The sequence below is a fragment of the Vipera berus genome, assembly GCF_964194415.1.
Source record: "Vipera berus genome assembly, chromosome: 16".
Lineage (NCBI taxonomy): Eukaryota > Metazoa > Chordata > Lepidosauria > Squamata > Viperidae > Vipera > Vipera berus.
Window position 1 is genome coordinate 9,809,191 of NC_138219.1, and position 12,601 is coordinate 9,821,791.

General features: G+C 56.0%; 3 protein-coding genes across 4 annotated transcripts; 2 read left to right on the plus strand and 1 right to left on the minus strand.

Annotated features, from left to right (window-relative positions):
* The first annotated feature begins 3,604 nt into the window (after window positions 1–3,604).
* TNFAIP8L2 (TNF alpha induced protein 8 like 2) lies at window positions 3,605–6,148 on the plus strand. Its single transcript, XM_081340764.1, has 2 exons — window positions 3,605–3,747; window positions 5,207–6,148. The coding sequence occupies exon 2, from the start codon at window positions 5,212–5,214 to the stop codon at window positions 5,770–5,772; it is 561 nt and encodes a 186-aa protein (XP_081196890.1). The 5' UTR covers window positions 3,605–3,747; window positions 5,207–5,211; the 3' UTR covers window positions 5,773–6,148.
* A 341-nt stretch (window positions 6,149–6,489) lies between these two features.
* On the minus strand, window positions 6,490–9,257 carry LYSMD1 (LysM domain containing 1). The gene is made up of 3 exons (XM_081340763.1): window positions 8,876–9,257; window positions 8,021–8,349; window positions 6,490–7,123 (listed from the first exon to the last, which is right to left on the minus strand). Exons 1-3 carry the CDS (start codon window positions 9,044–9,046, stop codon window positions 6,952–6,954), a joined length of 672 nt encoding a protein of 223 aa, XP_081196889.1. The 5' UTR covers window positions 9,047–9,257; the 3' UTR covers window positions 6,490–6,951.
* Window positions 9,258–9,843: 586 nt separating this feature from the next.
* On the plus strand, window positions 9,844–12,389 carry SCNM1 (sodium channel modifier 1). Of its 2 annotated transcripts, XM_081340740.1 has the most exons (8): window positions 9,844–9,987; window positions 10,323–10,393; window positions 10,525–10,613; window positions 10,870–10,967; window positions 11,129–11,229; window positions 11,346–11,512; window positions 11,890–12,004; window positions 12,087–12,389. In XM_081340740.1, the coding sequence occupies exons 1-8, from the start codon at window positions 9,937–9,939 to the stop codon at window positions 12,184–12,186; spliced, it is 792 nt and encodes a 263-aa protein (XP_081196866.1). In that variant the 5' UTR covers window positions 9,844–9,936; the 3' UTR covers window positions 12,187–12,389. The 2 variants fall into 2 exon arrangements, with proteins under 2 accessions (XP_081196866.1, XP_081196865.1); XM_081340739.1 differs by lacking the exon at window positions 9,844–9,987 and having other exon boundaries at window positions 9,995–10,393.
* Window positions 12,390–12,601: the final 212 nt, after the last annotated feature.

Sequence of the window (12,601 nt, forward strand, 5' to 3'; positions counted from 1 at the left end):
ATGATGTCCAGCCGAGAGAATGCACAATAGCTGCGTTTGTGCAGGAAAAGGCATTGTAAAACTGGAAGTGGAGCCGCCGAGCTCTTTCCGTGCTTGCAGGTCAATATTATTTTTTCAATGGCCGTTTCATATTTATTTATTTTTGCTCTGGTTGTGGGGAAGGTCACCGAGCATGTTTGCAAAGGGGAAACGAAGCCATTTTCTTTCCGGGTGGATAAAGCCAGGGTGGGCTTTGCTGCACAGCTTCCCATTGAAGGAGGGGGGTGCTCGGGATCTGGTCAAGCCGTGCCACCCCTCCAGGAAAACTGGGGCAACGTGATATAAAACGGAGGTTGCATCCCTCCCTGGGGTAAATCTCTTTGAACAATGGAAGCAGCAAAAACCAAAGACCCAGAGGTTCCTGCTGCTCCGAGTTCAAGAAAAGGATGTATGTTCTGGTAGACTGCTCCTGAGGGTGGAGGCTCCATTCCCCTTTCCTTGGCTGCCCATCCCCCAGGAAGGAAGGAAGAAAAGGAAGAAGAAAGGAGGGAAGGAAGAAGAAAGAAAAAAAGAAAAAAGAAAGTAAATTAAGAAAAGTTCTGGAAAGTAATACTTTCTCTCAACTGGAGCCTAATAGCTGGTATGCCCTCCCTAGTCTGCTGCTTCGGAACTTGAAAGCCTTTCCAATTTTGCAGCTTTCCACAATTTATTCTGCCCCCTCCCTACCGGATGGCACAGAATGCCGCTCCCTGTTTTATTAAAGTCCCCAAAGCAATAATTTCTCATAAGACTTTGCCTGATCAATTCATGTCCTCCGCCTGTTTCTTCCTCTCTCTCTTCAGCCACCCCACCACCTCAATTTCTTATTTTCAGAATCTGGCTCTCCCGGGGGCACCGGGAGGGAAAAATAATATGAAGGGAAAGGAATTTATTAAAATGCAAAGTGGTGGGGTGCTTAAAAGGCTTAACTTTTCCTTCTTCCAGCCCAGAGAACAAACACCCTAAGATTTGGGGGGGGGACAGAAGAACAGCTGTGCCAGAGGTGGCAACTGGCGATGCCAAAACACGCAAGGGGGAGACGTGCCCACCTGGAGAACTTCATAATACGCCTCCGCTAACCACCTGGCAAGGCTGAAGTGTGGAGGCAGGGAAGAATGTGCCCCAGCTGGAAGGGCGTATTAAACCAGAGGCACACGCTGGCACGCGTGGCAGGTGCCAGGAGGAGGGGGACTCGGAACCAAACCCCACGGTTTAGGGATTGCTCCGTCCTGAGCCTCTGGGTTCACCAGAGCAGGCAGAAGTCTCATGGCAATACAACCAAAAGGACTAGAAACTTGAATCTTACAAAACAGAACCAGGAAGGGAATAAACAAGGGAGACAGAGCTGGGGGGCGGGGGGTGTCATTTTTCTTAATTGCTGGCGCTTTTCATCCCTTTAGTCAAATTCAGCTCAGGATCTCTGGTGGAATTAAAACAGATTTTTACCAAAGGGTGGTGAACACCGCCCTCTGGTGGCCGGATGTGGGATGGCCCCGTTGCCCCTTTTGCTCCACAATTGCAGGCAGATCTAGCTATGGATCCAGGTTGGTTCTGCAAATTTGGAGCTGTTTGCACGCTCGCAGCAACCTTGCAAGGTGGGGCGGGTTGAGAGTAAGTGGCTCCCCGTCCCCATTTCTGCCTGGGAGAAAACTCCATCTTCAAAAGGAGCAGCTGGAAGGCCCCCTTGTACACAGTCTCACACCCATTTTTCTCACTCCTTGTCATCTCCTTTAAAACGAAGAAATTGGCATCGCTAGTCCTCATGGTTCTGCTGCTGAACCCTGGGCCTCTTTCAGATTTCAGCCTTGGCTAAGTTTCTGCTTTCAATTACTCTGAGTTATTTGGGCAGCCTCATTCAAAGGGAAGAAATGAATTAAATTCCCCTGCAATATTCTTAGGGAATTGCCCCCTGAAGGCTGTTGGTGCCTTTCTCACATCAAGGGGGTTGGCAGATAAGGAACAGTTAAAGCAGGAAATGGGTGTGGAGATGGAGATTAGTTAATCTGTATGTTTGTGTCAAGTTTCCAGACCTTAGGAAGCTGCCCAGATCATTTCTCTCATTTTGTACAGGAATGTTGAGGGGTTATGCTTTTGGGGCAGCCCTTAAAATGCCCCAACAGGAAGCCGGAAACAAAGCCAATTACGAACTGTGTGCATCTGTGTGGTTACTAACATTTACTTTTAACAGCTGCTGATTGAAAAAAAGCAGATTTTCTCCCCTGACCCAGACCCTTGTGTGTGTGTGTGGGGGGGTTCCTGCCTTCCAACAGTTAGACTGAAAAACAAGACTGAACTGTAATCGTGATGGCGCACTCTCTTGCAAAATCCCCCCCTCTTTTCTCCTCAGCGCCCCCCACACACACACACTTCCTTTTTGCCTGTTGTGGTTTCCTTCCACTCTTCCTCTTTTAAACTTCCGGCTTTAAAGTTTCTGGCCGGGGTGGGTAAGCAGAGCCTCCAAAGCCCAGTCCTGGCAGGCAGAAGACCCCAGGCCCGTAAACAGGGGTGGAAGAGCCTGTGTGCACAAGGCCGGTGTGTGTGTGTGTGTGTGTGTGTGTACAACCGTCCTAATTTTGCCCTTGCTTGCTTCCCTGACCACCTTGAGAAGGGATTGGCTTCCTCTGCAGAGTTTTGTCTCTTTGCCTGTTGAGAAGGTTTCAGAGAGAAAAGGAGAAACAGACAGGGAAGTGGCCAGAATTTGTGCTGTTGTGTTGCTTTTTAAGAAACCACATTTCTGACAAGGAGGCCTGAAGCACGCAAGTGTCTTGTGAGTTTCAGTCTCTTTGGAAGCAAGTCAGATCCAATTGTTTTGGGACAACCGCCCCCCCCCCCACACACACACACCAGATTTAGGGTTAAAATTGGAGGGAGGGGAATTCAGTATTGGAAATTCAGCTCAACAGTCACTCTGTCCTGGGGTCTTGCTTCCAGGTGATTTGGGGGTGCACAGTTGCAAAGAAAACCTTGAAGACCCCACCTAAAGGGAAAAGCATCTCCAGCCTTGTGCGGCTAACGTGAGTGAGCCAAGTTGTACAGGGCCACAATCAGTGTTTCAAAGTGAAGAGGGCAACTATGTTCCCTGCAAGCAGAGATCTCTAGCTATGCTCACAAACTTGGTCCCTCCTCCTCCTCCTCCTCCTCTTCCCTGCTTTTAGCCACTTCAGTCCCACTCATAAACTTCCTGCAAGAGAGACCCGTCCAGATGACTTCACAGGCACAGCTGGCCAGCAGAAAGTTCCTGGCATCAAACTAACCCTGACATCCCTCTGGGGTCACTTTTCGACACTCCCAAAACTGTTTGCAAGAGCTCCCCCACTTTCCAGGTAGGGAGGGGGGGCGCTAAAGGCCACCTGGGTCGACCCCGCCAGCAAGGAGAACAGGCGCGGACACGTGTCTGCCCAGAGAGCGAGCAGAGGCCTCAGACGAGACCTTCTGGGGAAGGAAGCGGCCGTGGCTGTGCGGGCACCCGGGTGACGCCGCGCGCCAACTATGCGGACCGTCCAGTTTTGCCGTCTGGCCCCCGGCGGGAGCGTCTCTGGGCGCCGAGGCTGCCTCGCCTGGGGTGCGCCGGCTGTTGCTCCGGCGGGTCAGCTGATGGGGCGGGCTCGCCGCGGGAGGAAGTCTTGGTGGGAGCCGAGCGGGGGGACCTTCCCGCGCCTCCTCTCCCGCCCTCGGGGTGCAAAGCCGGCTGGGGCGGCTCGGGTGCGCCAGCAGAAGTGCGGGGCTCCGGTGAGTGCGCGCCGCGCGCTTTGGGGTGCCGGGGAGGTTTCTTGGGGAAGGGGACTGAGGCTCGTCCTTTCCTTTGGGGAGTGGGGCTTAATTCGCCCCCCTCGTTCGCCTCTGTTGCAACCGGCCCCAGGTCTGAGTCGCCGGGCTGGCGAAAGAAAAATGGGGGAAGTTGCTGCTTGCCAGAAAATTGGGTTTTTGTGCGCCAGAAGACGCGCGGTCTTCGTTCAAGGCTGAAGGCGGCTTGGAGAGGCTTAGGCGTGCCTCTGGGCATATGCAAAGCGTGCTTCTTCCTTTCCCCTCCATGAGCACCCCCCCAGACGTCCCAGGGCGGGCCACCCCTTCCGCACCCCCTTTCCTCCGAGGACCCACCTTTAGGGGACAGGGCGTGCCAGGCGCGCGTGAGAAACGGGCTTCCGTTTCGGCCCTGGGGCGGCACGTGCCGAGCTCCGCCGCCTCCAGCGTCTTGGTTCCGCAACTTGGGGGGCTGGGGGGGTCGTCAGAAAGCGAAGAGGCTCACGCCGGATGCCCCTTAGCAGGCGCGCACTCCGATTCCCTCCCTCCGTTCTGGTCTCTCCTTCAGCTCTTGGACCGGGCTGCCTGCAGCCTACTCATCACGGTCTTTGGGGCACAGCCCTCTGCAGATGTTCAGAGGCACCCTTTCCCTCTCTCTCCTCCAAGCCTTCCAGGCAGAGAAAGGAGATTCCACCTTTAGCCCTCGGAGTCTCTGGAAGAGCAACAGGGAAGAAAATGTGGACCAGACTTGGTAGCATCCTGTCTCCAAGTTCTACTCCCCCATCTCTGGCTGGCTCTGCATTTTCCTGGCTTTTTCAGCATTTAAGGGCCAATGCGCCTCCCTGCTTGGAGACCCGAAAAGGCTACAGGATGCAGCTAGAAGCAGGAAGCCCCCCCCCAGGGCACCTGGAGCAGGGAAAGCGGTAGCCAGGAGGAGGAAAGTGGGGGCGGGGGCGGGGATTTTTTTTTTAAAGCAGGCAGGCTCATCCAAGCCATTCCTTGCAAACGGCAAGGGGCAAATCCTGCACTGGATGCAGAAGGGTAAAAGGCTCCCGTCTCTTCTCCAATATTTCTGCCAGGGCCCACTCAGAACGGGCCAGCTTTGGTGACACACAGGTCTCTTCCTCGGGCGAAAAGGAACAAAGAGGCCGGAAGGGGAACTGCTTGGTATACAGAGGAAGCAAACCAGCGGAATGGGCAAAAAAGTGTTTGAAAAGCCGAGCTTTACTTAATGTGGCATCCATTTCAGACACTCCCTCAATGTCAAAAAACAGATCTGAGGCAGCAGACAAAACTGACTTCTTTTTTAAAAAGAATATAATAATAACCTTGTTTCCTGCTGCATAAAAAAGCAGGTGGCAAGGTTTTCTCATCTTTTCTGACGGGGTTGGAAACGTCCCTCTGGGCGCCCCCCCACCCTCACCCTCCTTCTCCCCCTCCCCCGCAGCCACCATGGAGGCCTTCAGCTCACGCAACCTGGCCCTGCAGGCGGAGAAGAAACTCCTCAGCCGCATGGCCAGCAAGTCCACCGTCACCATGTTCATTGACGAGACCAGCGGGGCGGTGCTGGATGACCTCTACCGCATCTCCAAGCAGCACACGCAGGACCGGGCAGCCTCCCAGAAGGTCATCAAGGACCTGGTGAAGGTGGCGGTCAAGGTCTCCGTCCTCTTCCGCAACGGCCGCTTCAGCCAGGCCGAGCTGGCCGTGGCCGAGGACTTCAAGCGCAAGCTGCGCCAGGGCGCCATGACGGTGGTCAGCTTCCACCAGGTGGCCTTCACCTTCGAGCGGGACGTGCTGGTGCAGCTGCTGGGCGAGTGCCGGGACCTGCTGCTCCGGCTGGTGGAGAAGCACCTGACCCCTAAGTCCCACGGCCGCATCCGCCACGTCTTCGACCACTTTGCCGACGCTGAACTGCTGGGCCGGCTCTACAGCCCCGGGAGCCCATTTCAGCCCCACCTGGAGCGGGTCTGCCAGGGCCTGAACCAGCTCATGGACCAAGGGAAGCTGTGACTCCCCCGGGGGGGGGAGGGGAGGGGAGGGGGGTGGTCTCTGGGTCAGCCGGGGGAACTCACAGCCACTTTAGGCTGCCGCCGGTTCCATGCCTGGGAGTTTGTGCCTTGGAAAGTGCCGGCTCTGGCATCTGCTTTGTACCCTCCAGGGGACCCTCCCCCCATTTCCCTTTGGCCGGAACTGTCTGGAAAGGTGGGGGGCAGTGCTTTTCTGAGCCTCTGGATATTATCGAAATGGATTCCTAGCTCGGCTTTCAGGGTGGGGGGAAGTCAGAAGAGCCCCCCCCCCGACACACACATCCCATCTCCTTCCTACCTCTGTGTTTGGAATTTTTGTCTCAGGGAATGCAAAATCTGAAAATACACTTATTTTGGGTTTTCAAGTGCTGTGTTTCAGGGTTTTTTTCCTCTTGGGGGAAAAAAAGGCTGCTGCCTCAAGCCAGGGACTCACCAGGAGAGACAAGAGCCCCCCCCCCAGGAAGGAAGACCTTTCTCTGCAGCCGCCACCGCAGGAACATCGGGCAGGTCACCGGATCCCGCTCAGATCAACCTGAGCTGACCAAGGGAGTCACTCAGAGACGCGGCAGGGAGACTCCTTGGGACGCTGAGGGGGGGAGGGGGATTCCTGTGGCTGCTGACAGCCCTCAGGGTGTTTTTTTTGGGGGGGAGCCCTGCTTGAAAACATTCAGACAACCGAGCACAGACAACGGCAGCAGACCCAATTCGCAAAACCTGTTTAATCAAGAGAATAGGGGCCACAAATCTCAGCCAAGAAAAAACAGAAGACGGACTGTGGGTGGGGGGGAGGGAAGCGCTGCTCAATAGCTTCCCCTCTGGCCCATACTCCACAGCTCTTCCCAGGAATCTGCCCTCGGGGAGGCTCGGGAGGGGCCCGAACCTAGCTTGGGAGGGCAGTTGGAGGAGGCGTAGGTGTGGGGCTGTTCCCCCCAAGGTCGAGCTACTGGGCAAAGAAGCACTTGAGGCAATAAATACCGGGGAGGGGGAGAGAGGATGGGATGGGGGGGGGCTGAAGTGAAGCAAGGGACCCACTCCGGTGTCCATCGTCCTGGCCGACTGGCAGGGGGTGTCCAAGGAGAGCAGAACTCAAGCCAGAGCTGCATCGGTTCCTCCTCGTAGCATGGTGGGGGCCCGGGTGATGCCGGCGGCCTTGGGGGGGGCCTCAGAGCTTGAAGATTTCATCCTCCTGGTCCAGCAGAGCGTCGGCACGGGCGATCCTGGTGAGGGGCACGGGGCCAAGGACCCCCCGCTGCTGGCTCCGGGGGGAAGGCTCGCCTTGGTAGGAGCCGGAGGTGGAAGGCGTGGGGCCCATTCCCGCTGCCTCCCCCAAAATCCTGTGTGGGGGGGAAGAAAGAGAGAGAGAGGGATGAGCCCAGGTGCCGGGGGGGGGGGGTGGGGAAGACATGCAGTGCCATCCTGGCTTCTTCGGGAGGGCAAACTGAGGCACTTCAAGAAAACGCCTTTGGCTGAGTGGATGAACTGAGTGGCACAGATTCCGAACCTCCAGAGCGAGGGGCACTCTACCACCAAGCCAAGCCACCTCCTCGGTTGCCTGACTGTCAATACTAATAGCTTTACTTGGTGCCACCTATATTCATTTTGTACCGTCTGGTTGTTTGAATAGTTTTTAACTATGAGCTATCTCAAGTTACTTCTTGAGATGGGCGGCCGTAGAAATTAAGCCAAATACATAAAATAAGAATCCAGCTGGGGTCGGAGGGAAACACCGCTCTTGTTACGACATGTGTGTCTTTTGCAAGAACCTAAAAACACACAAATGTCAGAATCCTATGGAGGGAACCTGTTCAGAGCAAGGGCGCCCCCTGGTGGCCCACATAGAGGCCTGAACGATGAGCCAGGTTTAAGAAAAGGTGAGCCTCACAAACACCTCGCTGAAACATTAATATCCTGCTGGCCTGGAATTACCTGGTGGTGCCCCATCCATGCCTGACTCAGATCTTCCCTCCTTACACGTTTTTTAGGTAGCGAACATAATAAAAAGCTGCGGTGAGCCTTTCCTCTCCCAAGCAGACACTTCCACACTTCTGCCTCCAGAGAAGAAAAGGATTCAAATTATTCATTCCCCAATGCAGCTTGGCTCACTTGTGCCGAGCTACCTAAAATAGTGCTCCGTGCAAGCAGCCTGGGCCTGCACTGCCTGCATGTAGACACACACTAATAAACACGCACCCCGTTACCCTTCTGCTACCTGCAAACCCCCTCCAACTCACCCGCTCTCCCCTTCACGCAGCTTCTTGACCGCCGCTTGCTTGGATCGCCGGATCTCAGAATCCAGTTTGAAGAGGAAATCGGCAGCCGAGAGGTCGTGTTTGGGGACCGACCCCCCCGAAGAGCCGTTCTTCCGGGGCTGCTTCTGCTTTTTGGTCAATTCGGGTGGGAGGGCCTCCCCCTCCCCTCCCTTCTCTTCCTCCTCCTCCTCCTCAAGGTTCAGTCCATTGGACAAGGCTTTGGGCTTGGTCGGCACCGGGATCAAGAGAGTCTTTTTGAGGAAGATGGAATCATTGGTGTACAGCCGGTTGGCCCGCTTGATCTGCTCCGTCTGGAAAAGGAATGGAGAAGGCTGCAAGGTGGAAGGAGGACAAAGCAGGCTGCTAGTCCTCATCGGTCAAAAAATACGCCCCGAGCAGACACAGCATCCCTCGGCCCTCTCTGCCAAATTTTAAGTCGGTGACCTTCAGATTGTAGAGCCCGAGTCCCCTGGCTGATTTTAGGGGCAACATTTTGGATAGATTCTGCCCCAGCAGTCTCTGACCTTGTGGTGCTGTGGCTTATGGGAGTTGTGGCTATAAAAAAACCTGCAGATTTGGGGATCTGGTATAGAAGAAGAGCTGCCTAGCTTGGGAGGGCTTAAAAGGGAGATGGGATAAAGGGCATCCACAATAACGGAGCTTCCACGGGGAGAGGCAGTCTATTTCAGAACCAGGAGGGGGGGGGGCTTGGACTGTCTCCTTCGAATCCATTTAACTCTGAGCGTCGGCCCCTTCTCCCACTCTGTGCATGCTCAGAGGCGGCTGCCTTTTCAGCCCAGCCCGGGGAGGGGGCATGCACCCGTCCCCCGCGCTCACCGTCACCCCGTACATGACGGCCAGGCCCTGCAGGGTGTCCCCGGGGCGCAGCTGGTGCTCCATCCGCCGTTCGCGCACCGGGGAGCTGACCAGGCTGCCGTAGGAGCGCGCCCGGGTCCCCCGCAGCAGCCCGGCGGCGCCCGGAGACCCCTGCCCGGAGGGGGAGGCCATCCCGCCGCCCGCTGCTGGCTCCGAGGCCGGAGGGAAGCCGCTGCCTCGCCGCCCGTCGGGGCATCTCAGCAGGCGCTCCCCGGCAGGGGGGTGCGGGGCTCCCGTGCGGCGGGCAGAGGGGTCCCCCGCGGCCCCATGGCGACCCCCGCCCCGCTTCTTCTTCCTCTTCTTCCTCGCCCCCCGCCCGAGATCGCGGCCGCAGCGCTCCGACAGGCAGTTGAGCAGAAGCCCCGGCTGGCCCCGCCCTCCCGGCCAGCTGATCGCCCGCAAAGGCTGCCGGGAGTTGTGGTCCTGGCACCCCCCTCCCCCAGCCTCTCCTCCCCCCACCTCAAATAAGTTCTGATGTTTTCAATATTCCTCGGGAGTCGATCCTGGCTGGTTTGCCATGGAAGTGCCCGCCCCCTCCCGGCTTTCCCCCTGAGTTTGGGGTGCAGAGGAGCCCCAGAGGGCAGACTACATGGCCCATGCTACCCCTCCCGCAAAGGAGGATGGGGGCTGTAGTCGTAGAACGAAGGGCTCCTTTTTTTTTCTCTAAGGATTCATCCGTCCGAATTTAGGAGCGTTTTCTCATTGCAATGGGAGGGAAAAAGATAATAATTAAGGATAATTTCATAATCCTTTATTATTAAGGATCATTTTGCAAGATTTCCAGGCTCTGTTTTCGCAGCAGCCAAAGCAAACAGAGCTTCCCGCGCGGCCTGCTGGGAAATGGAGTCCTTCGCTTGCAAGTCGAGAAAGGCTCCCCCTGCCGGTCTGCCAGGAATCGTGCCCTGATTGGCGGAGCGGGGAAGGGCTCGGACAGCCCGCGGCCTGCTGGGAAATGTAGTCGGGGCTCGGAAGTCCCAGCGGGAAGAGAGCCCGTTCCTCTCCCAGGCGGCGGCGGGGGGAGCATGTCCTTCAAGCGGGAGGGCGACGACCCCAGCCAGCTCCAGGTGCTCCAGGTGAGGAAGGGGTCCTCGGCGGGTGGTCCCCCGTCCTTTGCTCGCAGCTCTCTGCACGTGCTCTTTAAAGCCCGGGCCGGAGCATGTGCAGAGTGCAGACCTACAGCCAGAAGATGGGGATTGCAGTCCAGCACTCGGGAAGGCCACTATTCGGGGGGGGGGCGCCCTCTTCCTTTCACCCCCTTCTCCCTCCCCGGAGCAGGACAACAGCCACCGACTCTCCCTCGCGGGGTTGTTGTAAAGATGCCCAGGAGCACTTTCGGGGGGTCTCTCTGTCCCGTGATTCCCCAAGCATCTCCCCCCCCCCGTTTCCGCCTTCTTTGCTCCCTGTGCAGAAACGGAGGGTGGCGGAGCTTCTGGCCAATTACATCCCCGCGGACGAAGCCTTGCTGCTGCGTGATGGCAGGTGAGGGCTGGCTGGCTGGCTGGGCTATGGGTGCGGATCCTAAGACGGCTCTGTGCGCAAGATATGGTGTGTGTGTGCGTGCAAAGATTGTCCCCACAGCCCGGTCCCACTTTGCTCCCTCCCTTTTCTAGGTATTCCTGCACCGTCTGCTTCCAAAGGCCAGTTTTTGACACTCTGGACATGCTCACAGTGCATCGTTCTGGAAAGAAACACTTAGCCGGTAAGTCTGCCAGGATCCTCCCAGGCTCGGGGCTTCAGCTAATTTTGGTATCACACTCAGCACCGGGGTAAAGACTTAACCCTAAGTCTGAACTCAGTGGGGCTCTCTGCCAAATCTGTTAGCACGCCTTTACAAACCGCAGAGAGTTTAGTCCCATTTTACAGATGGGGAAGACTGAGGCCCTGAGATTCTGCTTCCCCCCAGATGGCTTAAAAGACCGGCTGCCGAACTCTTGTTTGACCCTCCCCGTTCACAGGTTTGCAGAAGTTTTACGGAAAGAAGCGTTCTCTCGAGAACGAGGTTCAGAAGCGACGGCACCAGGCGTACCTGGACGCCGAAGAAAGTGGCACCCAGGTAGATCCGAGCTGCGTTCTGATCCTGGCCAGACAGCCCCGCTGCTCTTTCCCTCATTTCTTGAAAAAAGAAGAAGCCCTTATTCTGAAATAAATGCATTACAATCACTGCTGGGTATTTGGCAGTTTAAAAACCCACCAGATTCTGGCTTTGCCTTTTAGGTGCCTCAGGGACCAGCCCCTTTGCTGGCCCAAACGCGGAGGATCACCCAGAATGCCTTGCTGAAAACCGTGCCCTACAGCAGTTGCTGCCGCCCCAAAAGGTGAGAGCCGAGACCCACATCTGGAGAAGGCCGACTGCTGTTTCTCTGCTTTCATCTTGCCAGGAAGGTCAGTTAATATTAAAGGCTGGATCTCTGCCGTTTCTGACCTGGTGCAGGAATCAGGCCGGTGCCAGCACTTCGGGGGCGAGTGCCGGCTTCAGAGCAGCCGAGACCACCAGGATGCCCAAACCCCCAAGTTCTGATTCGGTGGACGAAGAACGGCAGGTTGAAGAGGAAGCCGGCCCCACCCTCCATTCCTCCGGCTGCAGACTCTCAACAACAGGTCAGAAGCCGTTTCGAGAACTTGCGACAGTAAGTCCAGGCACAAAATGCGCAGAGATGGGTGGTCCACCTCGCAGGGAACGTAAACGCCAAGAGGCAACTGCGCTGGGAAAGGATCAGAGTTAGCCAGGAAAAGGGAACGTGGGACATGAATCTTGTTTAGGTCCAAGAAGCATTTGTGCGTGAAACCTGGCATAACCGTGGCTTATTGCCTTACAGCCATCCAGAGTCGTTGGATATGAGATGGGCAGCACATACATTTTGTAATAAACAAACCAACCAACCCCGGCTGGTTGCATCTGCACAACCACACACCTTTGCCGTCCACAGTGGTGTCACCCACAAGCAAAGCATTTTTATGGCTGTTCTTTCTCACAGAGACTCGAGAGAGGAAGCGTGTCCGTCAAGGAAAGGGGCGCACCGCACGGAAATCACCCGAGCCCAATGATCCGGAGAAGCAGCGCGCCTTGGAGCACTACCTGAAGCTGAAAAGGTAACTCCGGGGAAGATCCCACGAGGATTATGGGCTCTTCTGGAGTTTCCTTTCTCAGCGCAATTTCCTTCCTGTCTTGCAGTTCGGGGTGGATTCAGGATGGGTCAGGCAAATGGGTCAAAGATGAGAACGTGGAGTTTGATTCAGACGAGGAGGAGCCCCCGGTGCTGCCCCCGTCCTGATGGCGGATGGAAACCCCCCCACCGGCTGTGCCTTGGAAGTGTGCGAGGGACACCCGGAAATCAGGAATTAAATGGCACAACTCTCAGAAAACGCATGAGACACTTTGGGCCTGGACATTGTGACCTTCCTGCATTTAAGGCGTTGTTTTTCCACCTTCGTTTCTTGGCTTTTAGTAGCGCGGTTTTATTCACTTTTATTCCTCTCTGGTTGCAGTTTGCCTTTTGTTTCCATTGGTGCATTTCTGACAATGCATTCGTTGGGAGGTTTCCAAGCAGTTTCTGAGCAAGGCAGCGGCTGGAGAAAAAAGCCATTAAGACATCTTTAAAGTAAATTAAAAATAGAATTGAGGGGAACTGCTGCTCTTCAGCCAGACGGATAAAGAGCTGGGCTTGGCCTCGGGAGTTCAGCCGCTGC

Bases quoted from the DNA above. Each gene is read 5' to 3' on its own strand.
- TNFAIP8L2 (XM_081340764.1), top strand. From the start codon at position 5,212: ATGGAGGCCTTCAGCTCACGCAACCTGGCCCTGCAGGCGGAGAAGAAA.
- LYSMD1 (XM_081340763.1), bottom strand. From the start codon at position 9,046: ATGGCCTCCCCCTCCGGGCAGGGGTCTCCGGGCGCCGCCGGGCTGCTG. The intron at 8,350-8,875 runs GTGAGCGCGGGG...TTCCTTTTCCAG, and splicing joins CCGTCATGTACGGGGTGACG to ACGGAGCAGATCAAGCGGGC. The intron at 7,124-8,020 runs GTGAGTTGGAGG...CCCCCCACACAG, and splicing joins CTGCGTGAAGGGGAGAGCGG to GATTTTGGGGGAGGCAGCGG.
- SCNM1 (XM_081340739.1), top strand. From the start codon at position 10,071: ATGTGCAGAGTGCAGACCTACAGCCAGAAGATGGGGATTGCAGTCCAG. The intron at 10,614-10,869 runs GTAAGTCTGCCA...CCCCGTTCACAG, and splicing joins TGGAAAGAAACACTTAGCCG to GTTTGCAGAAGTTTTACGGA. The intron at 12,005-12,086 runs GTAACTCCGGGG...CCTGTCTTGCAG, and splicing joins CACTACCTGAAGCTGAAAAG to TTCGGGGTGGATTCAGGATG.